At 30.6% G+C, this 23153-nt stretch overlaps 3 protein-coding genes across 4 annotated transcripts in view; 2 read left to right on the forward strand and 1 right to left on the reverse strand.

The window, feature by feature from the left end:
• Positions 1 to 6411, forward strand: part of LOC143193271 (transcription-associated protein 1) — a 19172-nt gene extending 12761 nt beyond the window's left edge. The window contains exons 47-64 of the mRNA XM_076399358.1: positions 50 to 207; positions 332 to 480; positions 564 to 752; positions 1013 to 1216; positions 1283 to 1500; positions 1600 to 1851; positions 1908 to 2037; positions 2962 to 3128; positions 3188 to 3393; positions 3443 to 3607; positions 3663 to 3848; positions 3906 to 4029; positions 4235 to 4376; positions 4439 to 4638; positions 4693 to 4834; positions 5443 to 5582; positions 5637 to 5831; positions 5890 to 6411. Coding sequence (XP_076255473.1) covers positions 50 to 207; positions 332 to 480; positions 564 to 752; positions 1013 to 1216; positions 1283 to 1500; positions 1600 to 1851; positions 1908 to 2037; positions 2962 to 3128; positions 3188 to 3393; positions 3443 to 3607; positions 3663 to 3848; positions 3906 to 4029; positions 4235 to 4376; positions 4439 to 4638; positions 4693 to 4834; positions 5443 to 5582; positions 5637 to 5831; positions 5890 to 5967 — 3045 coding nt within the window. The 3' untranslated portion in view covers positions 5968 to 6411. The remainder of the gene's footprint in view (positions 1 to 49; positions 208 to 331; positions 481 to 563; positions 753 to 1012; positions 1217 to 1282; positions 1501 to 1599; positions 1852 to 1907; positions 2038 to 2961; positions 3129 to 3187; positions 3394 to 3442; positions 3608 to 3662; positions 3849 to 3905; positions 4030 to 4234; positions 4377 to 4438; positions 4639 to 4692; positions 4835 to 5442; positions 5583 to 5636; positions 5832 to 5889) is intronic.
• LOC143193273 (NACHT and WD repeat domain-containing protein 2) lies at positions 6271 to 23075 on the reverse strand. Its single transcript, XM_076399359.1, has 27 exons — positions 22886 to 23075; positions 22738 to 22826; positions 18416 to 18532; positions 18158 to 18361; positions 17949 to 18093; positions 17120 to 17345; positions 15437 to 15635; positions 15125 to 15370; positions 14913 to 15074; positions 13735 to 13913; positions 12264 to 12474; positions 11963 to 12207; positions 11750 to 11896; positions 10729 to 10834; positions 10507 to 10679; positions 9924 to 10356; positions 9670 to 9871; positions 9241 to 9555; positions 8966 to 9140; positions 8610 to 8828; positions 8377 to 8523; positions 8112 to 8317; positions 7753 to 7952; positions 7518 to 7687; positions 7287 to 7445; positions 7031 to 7220; positions 6271 to 6565 (listed from the first exon to the last, which is right to left on the reverse strand). Exons 1-27 carry the CDS (start codon positions 22986 to 22988, stop codon positions 6413 to 6415), a joined length of 5121 nt encoding a protein of 1706 aa, XP_076255474.1. The 5' UTR covers positions 22989 to 23075; the 3' UTR covers positions 6271 to 6412.
• The window catches only part of Nipped-A (Transcription-associated protein Nipped-A), a 34061-nt gene continuing 17561 nt past the window's right edge, over positions 6654 to 23153 (forward strand). For both annotated transcript variants that reach the window (XM_076399356.1, XM_076399357.1), the window contains exon 1: positions 6654 to 6763. The gene's annotated coding sequence lies outside the window, so the exon portion shown is untranslated. The remainder of the gene's footprint in view (positions 6764 to 23153) is intronic.

The following is a 23153-nucleotide window of genomic DNA, read 5'->3' on the forward strand; positions in this document are numbered from 1 at the left end:
ATTTATAATATAAACTAAAATTTAATTTATTATTTGGTTTGATTTTTAGAGTGCCTGGAGAATATCAAACTGGGAGCTTATGAAAGAGGCCTTGTCTGAGGTGGAAAGTAAATGTCCGAAAGAATTATCATGGAAAGTAACCTTATATGGAGGATTTTTGTTAATATGCAAACCAGAGGAAAACAAACCATTAGAGTATGTGGAAAGGTATGTAAAATCCATATTAATTTTATGAATAAACATTTATTGAATTAATTCAGATAATTGGAATTAGTTTAGCATACTGCTTTTATTACCTATTTTAATTTAATGTAATGGTTGTATTTTTCAGATATGTGGAGAATGCAGTGACACAATGTCTGAATGAATGGAGACGCCTTCCATATGTAGTTAGTCATATTCACTTGCAATATTTACAGGCTGCTCAGCAAATTATGGAATTACAGGAAGCTTACCAGATACATAAAGGTCTTATTAAAGGTTTGTAAATTATATAATAGTTTCATGTAGTGTATTTTGGTTTATGTCAATGTTAAAATACTAGTTAACTAGTTAAATTATAGGGCATACAAATACTCTTCATGATACCAAAGCTATAGTAAAAACTTGGCGAAATCGCGTACCTGTTATATCTGATGATTTGGTACACTGGAATGATATTTTTACCTGGCGACAGCATCATTATCAAGTTATTGTGCAGCATTTTGAACAGAATAGAGAAACAGCAAATGCAAACTCTAAATTAGGTATATGTAGGTGTTAACGGCAAAAATCGGGTGTAACTTGGTGATATGATTCAGTTCATTCTTTATATTAAATCATTGGTATCATGATTTATGATACCTTTGATTCTCATTAATAAAGTATCTGATTTACATATATATGTATTTTAACAAAAACAGGTTCTTGGAACATATATTTTCAACTAGTTTATTCATTCAAACTGAATATATATCCCGAGTTTGCGTTATAAATATCTCCATAGTATATTTCTTATATACTAACTTTGTAGGGATGCACGCATGTGCTCAATCAATAATAAATTTTGGTAGAATGGCACGTAAACATAAGCTTACAGGTGTTTGTTTGGAATCCTTAAATAAAATATATAGTATTGCAAATGTTCCAGTAGTGGATTGTTTTCAAAAAGTAAGACAACAAGTAAAATGTTATTTACAGTTAGCTTCAATGAGTAATAGAGGTGAATTGCAAGAAGGTATGATTTAATTTTAATATATGTCTTAATATAATTAGATATCAACATTAATAATAAATATTTCAGGTTTAGAAGTTATTAGTCATACTAAAATGCAATATTTTGCTAAAGATATGACTGCAGAATTTTTTGCTCTGAAAGGAATGATGTTTTCACTTCTTGGCAAATCTGATGATGCAAACAAAGCATTTTCTGCAGCTGTTCAAATGCACGATGATTCGATAAAAGCGTGGGCCTTATATGGAGATTATCTGGAAGCAGTCTTTATGAATGATCCTAAGCTAGTTAGTAAAATAGTTTTTTATATAGTATACTAACTTTTAATACATCGATTTTTCATACTATTTATCATTTATTATGTAATATTAAATATTTTCTTTTAGATTAATTTTGGTGTAAATGCGATGGCATGCTTTCTTCATGCTTGTCGCCACCAGAATGAAGCTAAAGCAAGAAAATATATTGCTAAAATAATATGGCTTTTGCTATATGACGATGAGAGCAATAGTTTGATTGAAACGTTAGATAAATATGGAGTAGGTGTTCCTCCTATCTTGTGGCTACCATGGATTCCTCAACTGTTAAATTGTCTACTGCAATATGAGGAAAGCGTTATCTTAAACATACTATGCCAGGTGAAATAAAAATAAAAAGTGTAACTGTAATAAAAATTGTATGTTTATTTTAATAGGTTGGTAGAATGTTTCCACAAGCAATATACTTTCCAATAAGAACTGTTTTCTTAACATTAAAAACTATTGCTGCTAGAAGAACTCAGCAACAACATTCTGTCCAAGAAAGTTTAAATGTTGGTAAACAAAGTAAGTTTTTAATGCTCTTAGTATAGAATCTTTCAGTAAGCATATGTGTAACCTGTTTATTATTTAATATTTAAATCAGCTGTTTTTTAATCTTAGTATTAAAATTAATTATTGTCAGGTGTGAATTTCAAGCGTCATTGGCCTGTACTTTTTCACCTTCATTTGTTTTGTCCTAAATCGACGATATAGACGTTACTGAAATGCTGTTTCAGCAAATGGTGTTACATGCCGTACAGCGGATGGTACGATGGACTTCCTGTATAAATGATTTGAAGGTTTGATTTTCTCTGACAGAAGTAACTTTAATTGGCTAATAACATAGTGTGATTTCACTCCAGTTGTATTTTCCTTGTGGGGTTTTTTGAACTCACAGAACTATACCAATAAACTGCAATAAAGTGATGCTTCAAAGTCAATATTACTCAGGCCATTGTTCAAATGCATCCGAATCTAGGCGACAGATTGATTATAGCGCTATTGGAGTCCACATATACCACATGTACCTTGTGAGAAGCCGCAGTGGGCGTTGGAATTGTTATATCTATTTGAATGATACATAATGGCCCTACTAGAGTTATCGGCCGCGGAGTCAAATACTACTACCTAATTTTCCACGCACCATTCAGTTGATGACCGAAGTATGTTGTAATTTACAACAGCTGTTTTGGAGCATTACAGCGTGTTTATCTTCGACATTAAAATGTTTAAAAATCGAAATATTAATACCTGCTTACTGTTTCCGAAAGAACTTGGCTGCTCTACCAATAAAAATTGCCGCTCGATTTTTATTTGTTTATCTTAAAGAAAACTCAACATGTTTAACGCTATAATATATATATATATATGAATTTCAACCTTACTTTTTGGATGGAAACAGTTTGATAAAATTATTTTATAATATTTTTATTTTTCTTCTAAATACAGGAAATCAAGAATGTGATCAAGGCGGATCCTCTATAAAATTAACTTCTGCAATGATAAGATGTTCCAAAATAATGAAAATGCAAAATGATATACATACAACTGTTGTATCCAGCCTAGAAAGTATAGCAAATCAAATGGAATGGCTTAGAGCCAATTGGTATGAGGAGGTAAGTACGATTTTTAATTCTCTTTTATATTTTGATCGCATTATTATCGATTTATATAGGTACTGAAGCAACTTAATCGATGCCTTGCAAAATGTTATACTCTTGCCTTTGAAAGCAGAAATTTAGTCAATGAGGTTGATAGTATACCATACATTTTAAATTATATTAAGAAAGTAGTATCTACTTTTGGTATAGGAGTTCAAAATATTTCAAATGCAGTTAACGCAACTGTATTTAATTCGACTGCATCAGAAAGTTTGGCCAAGTATGTAAAATTATTAAGCTTATAACAATGTATTCAAATTATTTTATAGGAGAGCTGAAGCAAATAATAATGATCCTTTGTTCAAAGAATTAAAAAATAAATTCAAATTAGATTTTGATTTTTCTCAATCAGAATCTGTAAAATTACATACAATTATATTTAAATTAAAAAAATGGGTTCGAATTTTAGAAAATATGTCAAAAATGTCTTTACAGTAAGTAAAATTCTGCTAACTGTAATTTTAGTTTTCATTAAATCATTGTTATTAGGTCGTTTTTAATAGAAGAAAAATGCCGATTTCTTTCAATCTTTACATTGAAAACGGCGGAAGTGGAATTGCCTGGAGAGTTTTTACTTCCGAAGCATAATCATTATTTTGTAAAGATAAACAAATTTATGCCCAAAGTAGACGTTGTTCAAAAACATAATGCCATTGTAAAGAGGCTTTATATAAGGTAATAAAGTATATAATTATCTTTATCAAATTAGTTGCAACTAACTTTTTCCTGCAGAGGTCACAATGGAAAAATATATCCTTATTTAGTTGTCAGTGACGCAGGTCTTGCAGATGCTAGAAGAGAAGAGCGAGTTCTGCAGATGTTGAGAATGATGAATATGTTTCTAGGAAAACAGAAGGTAAATACTTTAAATTCTTGATGCTGGAATAAAATTTAGTAGTTTTAACATATTTATTTAATAAGTTAATAAATAAATTAACTTATTTAAGTTAATAAATAAATAAATTAATAAAGTGAAAATTGAAGTTATTATCATTTTAAATGTTGTTCCAGATTATTGAATCTTTAGAATGCTTATGTTTTTATATATACTTATTTTGCAGGAAACAGCTAGACGTTTTCTTCATTATACTGTGCCTAAAGTAGTGGCTGTATCCCAGCAAATTCGTTTGGTCGAAGATAATCCCTCATCACTTTCTTATTTAGATATATTAAAAAAAAAGTGTAAATTTTTAGGAGCTTCAGGTATTTTTTAATTTATTTTATGTTCGCATTACTGCATCATTCAAATTAATTAAATATTTTAGGTATTTTATATGATGAACCTATTCAATATTATTATGAGCAGCTAGCAGCGGTACAAAGCACCCACATTAAACTGGATAATGAAATTTACTACGGTATATTTAAAAATATTCAAAATAAGATGATACCAAGGACAGTACTTAAAAAATGGGTGACAGAGATTTTTCCTTCTGCTACTGATTACTGGCATTTTAGAAAAATGGTACATGATAACGTCAAGAGACTATTTTGTTATAATAACTTTATGCTTTTGCAGTTTACGTTACAGTTGGCGCTTATATGTTTTGCTGAATATGTATTTCATTTAACAAAACTTTATCCAGATATGATGTACCTACATCAAGATTCCGGCTTAATGCATATATCATATTTTAAATTTGACGTGGATGATTGTACAGGTAACATTTAACTACAATATATATGGTTCAAACTAAATCTCAGCAATATGATAGTGTTTTTTAGTTTACTATTAGTTAATTAATTAGAATTTATAATATATTATCAATTCATAGCGAACGCTCGGGAGGGTGCCCAAAGGAGTAATAGATTAATCTTCAAGGGTGACAGCTTCCGTCAGCTGAAAAACGCATGTGTGTGTTGGGCCTACGGCAACTTATAATTGACGCTCACGCTTGTTACTTTACAAAGATTTTGTTTATCTTTTTTTAATAGATCATTGGTTGATAAAAATAAAAATAAGATTAACTCAACAACAGGTCTAGTTACTTTGGTACAAATTCCGCTGGGGCTATGATTTTTGCGTCTGTTTGTAGGTCTAAATGTTACTCAGAAACTTTAGTAATCAGGCTGGATACTATAGCTCTGAGATGATGCATTAGTTGATAAGTCTCAATAATAGCTAATGAATAATATCTTAGTGTTAAATGGGGATAATCTTCCAGTCCTTTTAAACCTGCAATAAGAGTCTTATGCTAATGCATAGTAGTGACTATAAATAAGTACTATAAATTGTGTATCAGAAATTTGTAATGTGTAATATTTTTAGGTGAATTGGATAAAAGAAAATCAGTGCCCTTCAGATTAACACCAAACATGGCAGAATTTGTAACAAATATAGGAATAAATGGTCCATTAGCCGCTTCCATGATAGCCGTTGCACGATGCTTTGTATATCCTAATTTTAAGGTATCTATAATGTATGAACAAAAATATAAAGTACAATAATATGTTGTATTGCAGCTATTTAATATATTAAAAACTATTTTGCGTGATGAAATATTACCTTCATGTGTCGAGGAGCTTGAATATATTAATATGTCAAGCCAGGATAGAGCAGCAAAAGCTGAATACATAATAAATATGGTAGGAAGGGCAACAAGCTCCATTTCTAATAGATTAAATAGTTTGGCCCAATTTGATAGCCCTGATAACAAGGTATATTATTTTTTTAGTTTTTTTAAAAAGATACTTTATAGCTTTTAAATTATTATAGATTACAACATTAATTACTGATGCAAGCAGCTGGGATAATCTGTGCCAAATGGACCCTGCATGGTATCCATGGCTATAGAAATCCTGTAAATATTTAACAGGAGGAAACACAAAATTATGTGATGTAAATATAAAGTTGTGCTAAACTTTATATAATATTTTTATGTTTGTAAATGTTCACGGTTTTTATTTCACCTTTGTTAATTATGTAGGTTTTATTATATAAAAGGCGATTTTTATTTTTATAAGCATGTACTATATGTATATTTTAATATGTAAACATATTTTTAAGTATTATTTTTCAGCACTTAGTAACTTTATATCATGAGCATCAAATGTAAATATATATGTTAGGTGTGTTTACTATAATTAATCTCTAATCATTAATTTGAATTTTATATTTTCATTTTATGTCAATTTTCTAAGTTATTGTAATATAATAATTGTAGTTGATTACAAACCTATTTTACTATGTATTACTAACAATCACATCTCACCCTGTATTCTAAATAAATTGCCAAACATTACTCCCGTTGATTGTTTTCGTCGTTGAATTCTTCTTCCACTTGAATAATATGATGGCTTGTATTATTTGTGAAGGTTGTAGATAATTTTGCTATAGCTTGAACGGCTTTAAATCTGGTGTAAGCTTTCATTTTTTCTACTTTTTTCTTCCACTGAAATAATATTTATAATTTGAATCTATATACGATCAACCCTTAATACAGTAAGAATTACATAGGTTGCCTAACACTTTAAAATTTTGTGACTAGTCAACTTCAAAATTGAATTTTATTTGTGTGAAGGGATTAAATGTTTTGTTTTCAAATTTGTGTGTGTATATTTACTACATTTTAATAAAAATGACAAACTAAGTAAGTATTTATTCTAATATTTAATTAAACTTAATTTTATTGATAAGTTTCATTTCAAATATATAATATAAATTAAAGTTTTATTCATCAATTGTTTGTTTTTTAGTTAAAGAATAAATTATTAATATAATAATAAACAGTTGATTTGTTTAACATATATTAAAAAATAAAATTTTCATTTATATTATTGTTTTAAATCTTAACGTGTGTTTGTTTATGTTTAAGGTTAGGTGATTTTTATTTGTAAACTGTGTTCTTTATACATACTTCTTCATCTCTTGATGGCATTCCCGTTAAATAATTAACCATATCGTTTTTCGCTGGATCTAATATTGCCAAAACAGATACACAACCATCAACTGTGCCCAAAACTAAAGCATTACCATCGGGTGTACTTTCCACTGCTGTTAGTTCAGCTTGTACTCTATAATTTGCTACCATTTCAGCATCAGATGTTCTGCAAAAATACAATTAAACAATACCCTATAAAATAGTCTGTAATAATATTAGTGATAATACCAACCTAAAAACTCTTAAGGTTTTTCGACCACTGTGATAATATAAAACATATTCATCAGTTTTATTAAAGAGGCATATAATGGTAAATACACCTTCTGCTACTTTGGGTATATATGTTTTAACAGTTTGCCCTTTTTTCAGTTCAATGAGCTCTAATCCACCTCTATGTTAAATTTTTCATTAAGGTTTTGTAAACAATATGTAGATTATTTAATTTTAATAACATATTATTTACCTTGAGGGAGCATATAAACCATACTTTCCATCTTTGGTAACACTACCACCCCATTTTGGTATTGAGCGTAGATGTTTTTTGTTTCTAATATCTATTATTGCCCCTTTATCTGCTGTCATTACAGCAATAAGATGCCCTTTATGAGGCATAGGTACTAAGGTCGCTACATCCTAGAATGTTGTATATAAATATGTATCAGTTAAAAGTATATATTATTTCTATTTCATTTATGTACTTTAATACCACACATTTTTAGAGAAACTCTCTGAATTAGGCTTCCTGTTTCTGCATTATAGACTATAACGCAATCTCTATTAGTTTTATCGGCTGCTGGAATAATTAGGTGTTGTTGATCAGAAGTTATAACACCAGGTTTAAAAGCAACGCCTGTTATACTTCGAACGGGATATTCGAAAGTGTATACCATTTCTCCACCTGGTAATTGACATATTAAACTATTATAATTTGGAAACATTTATTTATAAAATGATATTTTTTATCTGAGGTGAGATTAATATGTGATAGTAATAGAATACAATGTATATTTCGAAAGAAATAAAAGGACATAGATTGTTATAAATACAGTTTTCTTACTTGGAACTTCACGGACGCATACAGTAGCTGTTGTTCTTACAAAGTCGGTTCCTTGTGGATTACTTGGTTTTGAAATTGATAAAATTTTTGTACCATTATCGATTAGTGATAGTTGTCTAATGCCTGGTTGTTCATCTTTAAAAATAACTTGTTGCGTTAATCTAAGCCATATTAATATATTTCCGGTTTCTGCAGATATAATATATCTACAATCAAATATTAATTGATTATATAAGTTAATCTATGAGATGTCAGATTTAATTACTTTCCATCAGGTGTAATTATAGCATGAGTTACAATAGCACCTAGTGGGCTATCAGCTAGTTTAGCAATTAACTTTCCAATTCTCAAATCCCATACTCCAACGCAATTTCTAGTGACTGTGACAGCCAAGCTTAAGTTGTCAGAAAGACTGAAATGTTAAATATGTTCTTGTTTTGTGTTATTTTCATATTTAATTAGGTTATGTTTAACATAGCATATCAACAATATGTTTACCTTATTGAATCAACTTGTAACTCATGCCTGTCGATAACATGAACTTGTTCAAATATGTTGTTTATATTCCATACTTTAACAGTTCTATCTATGGATGATGTAACCATGCTATTCCAATTTCCTATAGTTAATGCCTCAAGTTGAATAATTCTTCCAAAGTGCGCATCTAATATTTTCACTAATTTTCTGGATTCTATACACCACACGTACAAATTCTTTCTTTAAGTAAAAATATTTCTTAAAATTTTCTAGCTCATTAATTAAGTTTTTTTTATTATTATAACCATTTCATTGTAGAAACAAATTTTAATCAAACATATTTTAATTACTCAAGGAAATATTAAGTTTTCAATTACCTTACTCCGGATATAGCATAATTTTTATGGGCACTTAGCATTATTGAATTTGATTGTAACATTTTTGTCGTAATATTTCTAGTACCATAAGGGAGAGTTAAAACAATCGCACTGTGATCTCTTATAGAGTTTTCTGTATTTAAATCCCATATGACAAAACCATTACTTGTTGTACCTTAAATATGTTTTATTTTCATTAATTAAATAATAAATAAATAAACATAATGTTTTAATAATATAACAAAATGAGTCCTATTATTCAATTTAGTTTTTACCAAATAAAACTTCGTCATGCTTGTCTAATTTTAATTGTAACATAGCTTCTGTATCATCTGATTCACTTCTTGGCAAGTCACAATCTTTTTCCCATTTCATACTTTTTACATTTTTTTTGTATTTTGATACTATATATAATCCATCGGTGGTACAAGCGTATAATGTTGATTTATCTTTGGTTTGTGTCATGGCACTATGAAAATCTAGTACTTTAAATTCTAATTCCTTTTTTTCATAGAATTTCATTCGAGGATCGTCTAAGTTATTCTTCCATAATACTATTCTATATTCGGTCGTTTTATCAAATTCCATTGCTAAAAAAAGTTTTTAAAGAGAAAACTCCTTTAATTCTATTACTTGTATCGTTAATTTACATCATGCCCTTATCATTTATCAAATTCCATAATATTGTTTATATTAATACCTACATAATATTGGCCAATCTTCTAATTTTAATGGACTAGTAAAATCTTCTTCTCTATTACCTCTCAAATCAAATTTTACCCATGTTTCGTTTCCATAAATAAATAGATTATGATTCAAAAGATATATACCAGTAACAGATTGATTTTCTTCCAGTGGATTTTCTATAGTAATAAATTCACTTGATAACATATTTAGTAGTACGGTCTGGAATAAATATAGTTTTAAATGGCTCTAAAAGATGTAAACTTAATATTACGCAATTGTTGTTGGTATAAGCTGCTGCCCACTTATTATCGGGACTGAGTACCAGGTGTTGCATAATACCTTCGATATTTGGATTGACATCTCGGGTCAAATCACTTGTAGATAGGTCCCATGTAATAAAGCGGTTTGATACAGAAACAATGTATCGATAGTCGGATGTCAAACAAATAGAAAAAACAGCAAACTGATGGCCCTCTAAAGAGTATTTTAGTGGTCCCCCAGGAGTATGGAGGCAATGATACAAGGGCAATAAAGCACAATGTACTGGGCCTTTTATGTCACAATCATTTAGTAGCATTTTAATGTTAAGATTATTGCCAACTTCGGGTAGTAATCTCCCAATAAGTTGTGGAGCAAGCATGTTTGGATACTGGCCTAGTACAGCACCTCCTAGTCTTAAAGCGTCAGCTACCAACATCAGCTCTCTGAAACATTTGTTAAATCTTGTTATTATGGGTGTGAGAATAATTTTATTAATTTCAGTTCCTTAGGAAAATAAATTACCCTATTTAATTTTCGGCTAACTAAAAATGTAATACAAACAATGTAAAATATGTGCATTTCATTGTATTAACCTTTTGGAATCTTTGTCTTCGATGTGCGTGCTAGCATCTTCATAATCTGCTAAGACTGCTTGCAAGGGACAACTAGATAATTTTGCATGCAACCATTCGTAATTAAAAAGGACATTTTCATAAAGATCTTTAAATCGTCTGGATCTAACTAGATGATATGGAAGTTCGCCAAACTAAAATTTTTATTTTAATTTTTTAACGTTTTTTAAAATAAATGTTTACTTTTCTTAAATTATATCGTGAAACATTCCCTTCTTTCGAATAAAAAACCAATGGCTGAACTGGTACTTTTCGATCGGCGATACCTTCTTTATCTGTCAAGTTGAACCTACAAGGAATAAAATAATTCTGTTAATTAAGTTATATTTTAAATATTTCATTCAGGTATTAATTCAATCTGTATTACTTTATCATAGAGTACATTTTTAATGGCTTTTTAAAATAATTGAAATGTTTTACACTGTATATTAAACAAATAATATTAGGGTTACAAATTGATACCCGTCGTTTTATAAAATATGGCGTCATAATATTTCTTCACAATTCGTCATTATATTTGCGAATTAGACAGAGGGTGGAGTTTGTTAACATTAGGTTAGTAAACATACTAGTTTTAAGTCCAACAAACTCCTTTTCCGGGCAGTATTTTTTAAATTTTAACTGCAAAAAACTGCAGCTGAAGCAGTCAGAAATTTAAATTGGTCCGTCATGTTCCCATTGGATGTTTTGGTTTCAACTTTTTCAATGGGCGATTTTAAGTCAAAGTGTCAAAGACCTCTAGGAATGATTATGAATTTAAAGATTTATTGGACGAAAACCCCCACGCAATTTTAAAAGAACTTTCAGACATCTAAGCAGATGATTTTTAGCGTACAGAACTTTTTCCATTTGAAGGGAAATACCTAAAAGGAGGGAAATGGTTGCCACACGAATTTGGATATTATTTCGAGTCATTTCAACATGGAGGTTTCATTACTTGTTAGACAAAAAGGCTTTTGTGCCATATTGTGACTAGCGATGAAAAGTGAAGAGATGAGAAAGTTCATTAATATTTAAGGATTGCAGATATCTATCAGGATACATGGAAGCACATAATATATACTCATATCAAGACATTTTTAACTGATATTTAAAATTTTTAATTAAAATCAATTTAATAACGTTTAAATTAATATAAAATTAAATTAAAATTAAATTTTAATTTAAATATTATTAATTTATAATAACAAAATTTATTAATTACCTGTGTCGCTGTATTTCTGTATATTTAAATGGTTTTGGTTTGCCACCACCCCATATTCCCAAAAAATAATCGGCTATCATTGAATGAAAATACATGGCCATATTCATGTTTTTAAAATAGCGTTCCTTAGCAGTGTCTCTAAATTGTCTATAAGAGATATGTCAGTATTTTAAATTAATACTATAATATAAAGTAAATTGTTATATTGCGTACCTATGATACCAGTTCATAACACTGACGCCGTCTGCTTCTCGTTCAGAAAGATAATTGGGTAAATCATTTCTTATTCTTGTCCACAATAAGGGAGGGATTCTTCTAACGGGCGGTAGATGATATTGGTAAACATCATCCAATACTTTGTCATCAAGTGATATTAGATCTTCAAGTTCGGATTCGGACAAACCAGATTTTGCTGCTGTTATGTAAGCTAATGCATGGAAAACTAGAATGCGGCCATGCTACAAATAAATATATTCTTCTATAAGCTATTTTATTTATGCTTCGTCTCTTATACTTGTTTTTCGATTCTCTCAAACAGCATCATTATTGAATCCATAACGGTAGATGCTAAATGTGTATCTTGACTTTTAGTATAGCTGCGCCATCTACATATTTCGGCAAATACTAATTTAACGAAAATGGGTAAGCTGCATTTATCAATAGCATTAGATACTAAACGCCATTGATAATTTGTTAGATCCCGGCATGCAGTTTTCATCCACATTCTAAAAATATTTTTGTTTCACTAAATTAGTTTTATTTTATGTACATAATACGCTTTATGCACTATATTAGATGTATGTATGTACTGTATTGGATTAAAAAAAAGTAAATACAACATGCCTTTTCTATATCATTGCACAATCTCTCAAAATATGATCGTGAATCTTCAAGGTGATCATCTTATAAAAGGTCAATTGAAAAGTCCCCGGCCTGACACATAGATGGCGTCTTTTAGTTGGTCACAACCCTCAAAAGATGCGTGCATAAATTTGACAGTTGTCGGATCATTAGTTATAGTTATGTGAATTATAGCATTTTGAGCGAAGCAACTTTTGTTATTGTGAAAAAAATGGATAAAAAGGAATTTCGCATGTTGATAAAAGATTGCTTTTTGAATGGAAAAAATACAGACTGGTATGCTAAGTTTAGACGTGGTGAAATGAGCACCGAAAACGCTGAACGCAGTGGGTGCCCAAAAGAGGTTGTTACCGATGAAAACATTTAAAAAATCCACAAAATGATTTTGAGTGACCGTAAATTGAAATTGAATGAAATAGCAAACACTTTAAAGATATCAACTGAACGTGTACTGAATGTTAGCATTTTGAACTGTGGGCCAAATCTGGTGAATATGAGCCATTGTAAGTCGCCATGCAGCAATATGACTTGCCGGCTTTCTTGCCCAGTAAACGTTATTTTCTGATCAAGTTCTTCTGTCTGCGTTGAGCCTTGACCAAACGAAACTTGTAATTACAGATTTTTCTGAAATGTCAAAGACCGTGGTCCGTCACTAAGATCGTAACCACCATCTCTAAAATATGTGTACAAAAACCAATTAGGCATTTCGTCACACAGTCTTGGCACCAAGAACACTACAAATTGATAGTCGTGCTCGAGAATAATCGAAGAAAAGCATGTATACATCAATCATACATCTAAAATGTATTACGTGTTGTATTTAATGACTTTTGGCAGATAATAATTGTATAACATCTTGCCGTAAATTTGATTGTGTGATTTCCTTGTTTTAGTTGTTGGATATTTTAAGTACCTAGTTCAATGCTACTTTAAATAAGATATAAGTAAAACCTACAAATGATGGTTTCTTGACTCCTTATCTTCGAAGCTGATAAAAAAATTACACCTAAACAAAATGACCTAACGAAAGTTAACATCAAATGAGATCCTATGAATATGGCTTGATAGCTTAAATATTAATCCATCCATAACATAAATATTATAAATTAATTTTAGTTTTTTACTTGATAACTTTCATGGCCAATTCCTCTCCTAACGCTTTTACTTCGATAAAATTTTCTTCAACATCTATCATTCTTCTCAATATATGATATTCCTTTGATACCTCTGGATTAGATTCTTCTGATGCACACGATACTAGTATTTTGCAATATTTCGGGAGTCTTGTTGGTAACCATGACACCTAAGATATATTAAGATAATTTTGTTTAGTTCAAATATTAGGTCTGGAAAAAAGTTTATGGTGTTTGTTTAGTAAAATTAAACTGCTTTGTTTATTATTTATTATAAGGATTTACTTCAATTAATCCCATTCCACTGTTATCGACATTGTTTCATTGGTAAAAATCCTTTGGTTTCCGGTTGCCGAAATAAATAAAACAGTTTTCACAGGCTCCTTTTGAAAATGAAAAGAGATATCGAAACAATTGATAGACAGAACGTGCTACGGCGAATGTGGCAAAGTTTTTCAACCACGCTCTCAATTTATGAAGGGTACGGAAGTGGAAGTGTGGAAGTTTGTTCACGGGAAAACGTATCAGATTCACACGGTGAACAATTCCATTATTACTTAGATCCTGATTTTATAAATGTGTTTTCTTGTGACGATTCGCCATGCCTTGTTCACAACTTTTAATGCCTCCAATTGTAATTAAGATAAATACTTAAAATAGACCACATAAGAGAGATTAGGATAAGACATAATAACCCGATTTCATTCTTTTTTTAACAGAATATCGCAAATCGAATATCGTGTTAATTCAGTTATTTCGCTCTTGACATATGAGGATCTCATACATGTATATGAGCTTGTTTTAATAAACAGCTTCGTGAAAATAGCTCCAAACAATTTTTGACCAACGCCCATGTTCATATTCATATCGAAATTTTCTAGACATTTTCAAAATTTCGTCAGATTTTTCAGTAACTAGACAACCAGGCTTATCTATTATATTAAAATTACCCGAACCAAAGCGTGTAGATTTTCATAAAGTATATTCATACTTTTTCGTTATTTGTTCTTTCATCCAATTTTGACATAAACACAAATTATACTCGAAGTGTAACACCAAACGTCTATTGGTGTTACTATCTATACATTTCCTGTATTATTTGAAATTGAGGCCATTTATTGGGAAAAACATCACAAACTTTTCTCAGACCCATTATAATGCGTAGTCACCTTATTTGCATCAGCTGTACCGGTTAGTTGGTCCACAGAATCTAAAAATAAAACAAATGGTTGCTCTTTGGTAGCCATCGTAAGGAGTTGCTTAAAGTGAGCCGTTAATGGTACCAAGTCGTCAGGTATTCCATCAAAGGGTAACATGAAGTTATAAGATATCTGAAAAACAATCTCCAGTCATAAGCATATATGATAGTAACTGGTATTACTTGCTGACAAATTGATATAAGTGTAGGTGTTAAAGCGCTGGAATCAGGTGTTGTTCCTAAGAATCGTACAATGCTAATAGGCTTAGCGCCTTTAAACCAAGCATTGCTGGTCGATAGACTAGCAGCTTTAGCCAATAAAGATGTTTTGCCGCAACCACCTTCGCCGTATAAAACCAACAATTTATCAGAACTTCCAATCATATATTGATGAATATGTTCTAGATTCTCCTCTCTCCCATAAAATACCTATGTTTAAATGCATAAGATTTAATTGAAAATAATATTATATAACTAAATATGTTTTTTATTAACCTTTACTGAATTGTTGCAAGCATGTAAATGTTGTAGGATTTCTGTGACAATTTGGCCTTGAGCACTCGAATCTTCTTTCCTCATAGCCCTGTCTACTAGTTTAACAATGTTTTTGTAAAAATGAGTTATAAAGTGTTTTAAATATTCTTCGTGAGTTTCTGGATCTAATCCTTCTCTTCCAATCCACTCTACCGTATATCTAGAAAATATATTAGACAAATAATGAATAAGATCACATATTATACTACATGTTTACATAAATTGTAAGAAAACAAGGTTTTGTGTAAAAAACTACTTGATATTTTATTGAGTATGGCCTTTAGCTGGTATGTAATCGTATGGCTGCTAACTATTGTTTATCAAACATTCATGATTGAGTTAATACGAGGTTTATGACATTAACTGATCATGCCAGGATAATGTATTCTTAGCTGTAGAATATCTTTAGTTATCAATTTCTAACCTTATTGTTATTTATATTTTATTATTACTAAATTAAACGTTACTTTTCACTTCGATACGTTTACACAATTTTTATGTATTTTAGATTCCTTCTCAATATACCATTTCTCCTGCCTTCCAAAATTAGTTTTTGTTTTAGGTTTGGTTTTTTAGAAATCATTTTTAATACTTGGAATTGGAGACTGATTGTAGGATGAATCTGGCGAATATGATGGATTCGAAGTAAGTCGTTTCATAATTTATAGACTTGTTATGTGGTAGATTAGTGATGGAATTGGAGTTTTTACAGCTTGGTTGAAAAGAATCAATAAGCTCTAGATAACACTCCCTATTAATCTACTTGTTCTTTTCAAAGTAATCAACGTGAATGCACGCTTCCCATAATACTTAATATTTCTTTCCCTTTTTTCTATTTCACATTGAGTTCTTTCATGTTCATATTTGTTGTGTTATGGTGAAGTTTCATCAATAGCAACCAACCCAAAAATCTTTCCGATTACGTTTTAACGTAATGTATTTAACGTGAAATGACTCCATTTAAACGAGTGCTGATATTAAACACTTCAATTAAAATATCGAAAATATTTGCCCTTCTACATTTAGTGTTAGTTCTCTAATATTTTATGGTAGACAACATTTTATTATTACTCGATACTCCTTTTTTTATTTTTATAAAATCACATTTTGTTGTGTTTAAATTGGCTTACTAAACAGCAAAACGACTTGACAGTTTGACAATACCGTGAAAAGTTGTTTTTGAAAAATGTCATAAAAAAATTAGTACGTTTTCTCTGGTCTGGGCCAGGTATCTTGCAACTCTAGTAGGTTATTCGCTCTTGGATTGAAACAAGTGATTATCAGAAGCTGGGATATATTCCATTAATAGGGCGACGAAGTAGAATATCACAATTTATATTTCTGAAAACACATGCCTTTTACCAGTTTTCAAATTTAAAAGTAGGTATTTTATTACTCTTCGATATATATATATATATATATATATATATATATATATATATATATATATATATATATATATTTGATGGTACACTATTTATTCTATTTAAATCGCTGCCGTTTATAAATTAAACCACGTGAACTACAACTGTAAAACATTATTGGCGGTATTGTGATAAATAAAAAAATGTATATTTTTAATATTAAGTACCATACTAATAAAATATGTGTAAAATAAAATGGTAATTTGAATTGAATCATTACTTTTGCATGTTGCTAGTCTCAATTTTATTTGGTAATCGTTCGTCTCGAAGATTTGAGAGTAATTTCGATGACTCCATATCCAAGCTTCTATTTATTATATCCACGAATAACGATGCTTTCTTCAGGTTTTGCAAATTTATATTATTGATCATTCTAATATAGGCCAAGCAATGGTTTTTTGTATTTTTTACGTTTAATATCCCATTGATTACTTCTCTTTCGGTTACTGAAATAATATTTTATTATATTTGTTATTATTGATATTTGAAATTGATTCAGTATCATTTTTATCATCAATATACTACTGTGAACAAAAATCAATAAAACATTTGAAATATAAGATTTCAGATTAAAAATAATCTTGGATATTTTTTAAATGTTTTAACCATTTGTTGAATTGATTTGGTTTTAATCGAACCAAAACAGATCGGCGAAATTAAACTAAGCGATTAAATAATTGTGTTAGTGTATTGATGATTTTATTACGGAGGGGTTAGGGGTGGGAGTTGGTTTGTCGTTGGTTTGTAGTAGAATTTTAAACACTAAAAAAAATTGTTGGGAGAATTACGAAATTGATGCTTTTGAGCCCCATAGTCCCCCTTGGATTTGCGAATCGATATTGAAGTTGAAAAAAAAAGAATCAGTGAGATCTGAGAAGGCGTATTATCATTGTGGAAAAAAGATCAGTTCATAATTCCGACTTCGTGAAAACGAAAACGACTCATAAAATTCAAACAATATTCCTTGTTGACCGTTTAACCAGGTGTTTTTTTTTGGTCACAGTAGTATGCATATTGTATTGTTCAATTCAATGGATATCTAGTCATACCAGACATAAAATAATTATGCATAGCGTCATTATCCATTTTTCCTTGTTGATTTAGGGAAGCGGCAGCTTTTCTAAATAATTTTTGAAATTTTCCTAAAGTATCCCACCATTTGGCCTGATCTTCAGCTTGTAATTTCGGAATTCGCTAGAATAAACAGACGTAAACGTCGTCATGCTTTTTTTAATATCTGAAATAGAAGCTGTATTACCTTGTTATTGAAGTTGATCAAAATAGAAGATATGGGTTGCAACACAGAAATCGGTGGCACGGCATTACTATCCTTACGGTACCAAGTATCAATGAGAGTCACTTCATGGCCTGTTGCTGCTAATTCGTCTCGTATCATTTGCAGTTCAGAAGATAGAATGTAGGTAGGAATAGGTCTGTATCCATATTTTTGGCCTAGAAATACCTACAATCGAATATTTTAAAAACATATTTCATAGAATAATTAATTAATACGCACAACAAAGTTCGGACCCATTGAAAGCCTTTGACAATTCTGTATTTCCTTCATGCAAAGTTCGGTTGTCATGTGATCGTCTGTTGCTTCGTCTCTGACGCCCCATCTCATGTCAACAACCTGTTATAACGATTGATTTTGTTTTTGTGTGAATAAATTGTTACTTAAAGGTAATCTGGACTAATTTAAGTGGGATAAGTATCGATTGGTAACAATATTATTTTTTGACATGGAAAGTTTAAAATTACATTTTAGGTATTCATTACTTTTGTTGTTTGATTTGAAGAAGTCTACTGTCAAAGCTCATAAAACACTTTTATAAACTTATGGTGATGTTGCCCCGGCATATTTAGCACTTGCCGGTTTTCGTTTCAACGATTTAAAACTGCGTGGAGGACCAGAATTGTTCGAATTACAGCCGATAACCCAGCTCGAGCTTTCAAGGAATTTTCTGACAGCTGAGCGGTTTATAAGTCAACTTTTAGATGTTTACATGTGATGGGAACAATTCAAAAGTAGGAAAAATGATTAAAATGACATTTCGAACCGTTTCAACATCGCGGTTTCATCGTTTACCAATCAAAAAAGAATAGTTTCCTGTGGCGTATTATGATTTCCGATAAAACGTTGATCTACTAACATAAAAAGTTATGGGTTAGTCCAGGATAGCCACATCGACACTAAAGGGAAATATTCATGACAATAAAATATTGCTGTGTATATATATGGTGGGACCAGCAAGGTGCTATACAAGTACGTGTGATTTTGGTTGGCTTCAATCTTCTGATTTCCTGTCTGTTGTCCAGTAGCTGTATTGCTTCTACGTTGATGTTATTTAGCAACCTTATTTCATGTTTTAAAGCGAAATCTTAGATCACTCCGTGTACCCAATTGATTTCCAGGTTATCGGCCATCGTTGGTTACGTAGCGATAAGCATTGGGAATTAATCGTAGAACTGTGCTTTGAGTACGTTGGATTACTAGTTGGGTTGATGTCTTAGTGCAACCCCATATTTGCACTCCATAGGTCCAAATTGACTTTATGATTAACTGATAAATCAATCTTTTTGATTTTAGGTCATGTTGAGAGTATCTTCCGACTCACCAGTACAGTTGCTTGACTTTTAATCTAAGCTGCTTTGTTTTTTGTCTAACATAATGTTTCCAATTTAACCTACTATCAAGACATATTCCTAAGTATTTGGCTGATTATGCAGGTAGCAGCGAAATAGGCTTGTAAGATCCAACTTGTTTTGCCGGTTTGTCAAGTTTTTTAAGCATAATTATTCAAGCTACTTTAGGACATTCCGGAATATCGTTCAGTCTCAAACAGGCATTGAATATATATGCCAACATGATTATAGCTTTTCCTGGCAGCTATTTTAATAACCCTGGTGAAATATCAATTCCAGAAGCCTTTTTAGGATTGAGTTTGTTTGTCAATTTCTGTGGCAACTTCCATTGGGAAAATTAGATTTACAGCTACATTGTACTGAAACAGGATTTATATCTATTGTAGATTCTATATCATTCGGTTGAAATACGTTAGCTAAATGTTCGGCGAATAATTCAGCATTTCATCGTTGCGTCGAACCCATTAATTTTGATTATTTTTAATAGGCGGTACCCTAATAATTGATCTTTTAAATCTCCGAGTTGCGTTCCATAGCAAGTAATCTTTGTTTCCGGGCTTAATTTACTTACATATTTTTCGAAGCAACTCTGTTTATATTCTTTCATTTTTTAAGGTTTGATTACTAATTCTATTAAATATTGTTTGGTCTACAGCATTTCTGGTTCTGTGTATGGCACAGAACTCTTCTAACTTTTCGTCTTGCTGTTATCAATTCCCTAATTTCAAGGGAGTCATTTACCTCATATTCCGATTTTTCTCTTGATGTCGGGATAGCTTGTTTCGATGTCTTTCGAAATGTAAAAGTCCAGTAGGTCTGGTACTTTATTACTATCGGTGGGCCAGTAAGTGGGTTCACGCCCTGAATGATAATTACAATTAGCAATATTTATTGCTGCGAGTAATTCGTTTCCTTTTCCAGGTGTTATTAATCGCGAACCCCAGGATGTGTCTTTAGCACTACAATCCTCTCCAATAATAGATCTTGGGCCTAATTTTAAAAATAAACCTCTGTATTGTTATTTTGTATCTTGGTGGACAGTATATAGTTCCTGTGTTTATTTCAGCACCGTTCTTTTCAGTTGTCAACTATAGTAGCTTGTATTTTTTCTTGTTTTATTTCGTCTTGTTGGGAATACTGTATATTTTGTTTCATTATTAGAGCTGTTCCGCTTCGAGCACGTTCACTGGAGCGTGTGCATCATAACCCCATATTCGCTGATTTAGCCCATTTGCGTTCCATGTTATAATTCTTAAGAACGAATTACTCATTTTTGTTTTTCTTTAACTTGTTTTGGTTTTCTAATTTTTATACCATGTGTGCTAACTGACTGAAATTGTGTCGCATTTCAGTCCGAAATATCGACGTCATATGAACAAATTAAACGACGCCTTGTCGCAAAAATGCAATGTCGAATAGTAGGCGCAAAATCCTCCTCTTGCATAACAATGCTCGGCTATACGTTGCAAAAATTGTTGATACACTCATCACAGAAACATACTCATCACAAAAGTGCGAAAATGTATTGATGATTTGATTATGTATTGTTTTATAGATACGGTATATTGCCGGAAAGATGGGGAAAAGTCATAAAAATTTTGATTAATATATAGCATATAAATGTTCTTCAATGGATGTTTCTTTGAAGGAGGAATGATCAAAATACATGCAAGCATCTAATAACTGAAGTAATATTTTGAACTTTTATATTATGGCAGTTTATTTTAATTATGGTTTCTCATATAAAAAAGGAATATTTTTTGACCCAGTAACTTTTCCAGTTTCCAATATAAATAAATAATTACAAGTTGTTAAATCTGGTTGAAGGAAGTTTGTCATGGCGATGATCGAAATGTATAAACATGTCTTGATGGATTATTTCCCCTAATATGGATGGTTTTCTTTTACATCGTGGTTAAATCAGCTTAATAAGACAATATAATACTTTTTATAATTGGTTTTTACATTTCAAAGCAATGAAACTGTCATTTACTTTGGCGTAGTTTCACTACTACTTCGATTGCTCTTTGATTTCCATGATAGGATGTACTGTGATGGATCCGTCCAACAGTTGCTACTATATTATATATCGGTATAAATATGTGGCAATTCGTGAAACGTACTAATTGGCACCTGACCAACGTTATAATGCCTAAAGCGGAATTCGAACCCGATATCTTCTTGTAGCTAGTCATTAGACCACCACGATGGCTTATATTTGTGTATATATAAAATGAGCTAAACTATATTTATAAATAACCGTTTTCTGTTTGCCGAAAACATTTATATTTATATTACATAATTTAATCAGTTAAAACTGATTGAAATCTAACCAGCGAATGCGGCAAAATACCTTTCAACTGTAATACTGAACTATGATACAGATGATAAATATTCGTAATTGATTTTAAATTTAATATTTTAATTAAATTTTCCATCAGATCCAAAATAAAATAATCTCGCTGGTGCAGCTACAACATTTTTTGTAGTTTGAATCCCCTTGAGACATAGATATTTCCGTGTGTTCATAAATATGAATCTAAAATATAACAAATCGCTACCACTTCCGTCCCCTTCAAATTGCTAAAAGACGAAAAACATCCTGGCTTAATGTAATTGGTAATTTAAATAAAAAAAATTTAGAATAGTTTCTAATTCGTTTAAAAAATGTTTACTGTACTTTATGAAAAAATCGTCAAAACATACATATATTAAGTATATTGGACAAAATAAATAACATTGTGTGTATGCATATTAAATATTAATTGAAATTTTGAAAAAATGGAAATTTAATTTCTTATGTTTTTTATGTTAAAATATGATGAGAAATGACAGTTAAGACAATTAAATCACAGTATTGTATATTTGATGGGTATGCGTGATTCTAAAAATATTTTTCACCAAATAGCGCAAAACGCAAAAGTTGTCCTTGGAACCGCTTGTGCCAGGTCGTGAAATGGTACAACTGATGGCCTACAAAGTTCTTCATTATACTATTTTTTCTTACTATTTTTTGCTAAATCGATTCTACTTTTAAGTTTTATCTAGGTCTGGTACAATTTTCATTGTCAATGTTTTATTTTTAAAATATTTTATTTTTACTATTTCTTATTTTATTTGCTTTTCATTTATAAATTTATAAAATTGAAACCATAATTTAACATAAAAATATTATAAATAGAAAATTGTTACCTGAAATTCCAAGCCATGCTTTTCTCTGCAGTAATCTTTAATTTTCGGATAACATTTTGCCATTAAAGTATTTCTTTCCATTGTGGTATCTATAGAAATAAACTAAAATAATTTTTCTGTTACGTTTTATATTTTCTGAAAAATTTACCTGTGAATGTGGAACTGGTGAAGATTCTCACGATTTTGGAACTAACAGGAGGTAAACTTTCTAAGGACCCCGCAAAAATCAGATCAATCGTCCTATCATCCATTGTTTCAGATATACTTTTTAATCTTTATATAATTGTAATTAACTGCTCCTTTGCACTTAAAGAAATTGATTTGAGTGTGTACTCTTTCACATGGTTAAGTGGATTTGATGAAACCAGTTCGCGAACTGTGTTTATATCGGACACCGCACAAAGCGCGCCAATTTT

The sequence above is a fragment of the Rhynchophorus ferrugineus genome, unplaced genomic scaffold, assembly GCF_030347505.1.
Source record: "Rhynchophorus ferrugineus isolate W39M unplaced genomic scaffold, kcgeb_rfMv2 rfM3, whole genome shotgun sequence".
In the NCBI taxonomy this organism is placed as follows: domain Eukaryota; kingdom Metazoa; phylum Arthropoda; class Insecta; order Coleoptera; family Curculionidae; genus Rhynchophorus; species Rhynchophorus ferrugineus.

Bases quoted from the DNA above. Each gene is read 5' to 3' on its own strand.
- LOC143193273 (XM_076399359.1), bottom strand. From the start codon at position 22,988: ATGGATGATAGGACGATTGATCTGATTTTTGCGGGGTCCTTAGAAAGT. The intron at 8,829-8,965 runs GTAATTGAAAAC...TTTTACTTAAAG, and splicing joins TATGCTATATCCGGAGTAAG to AAAGAATTTGTACGTGTGGT. The intron at 7,688-7,752 runs GTACATAAATGA...ACAACATTCTAG, and splicing joins TAAAAATGTGTGGTATTAAA to GATGTAGCGACCTTAGTACC.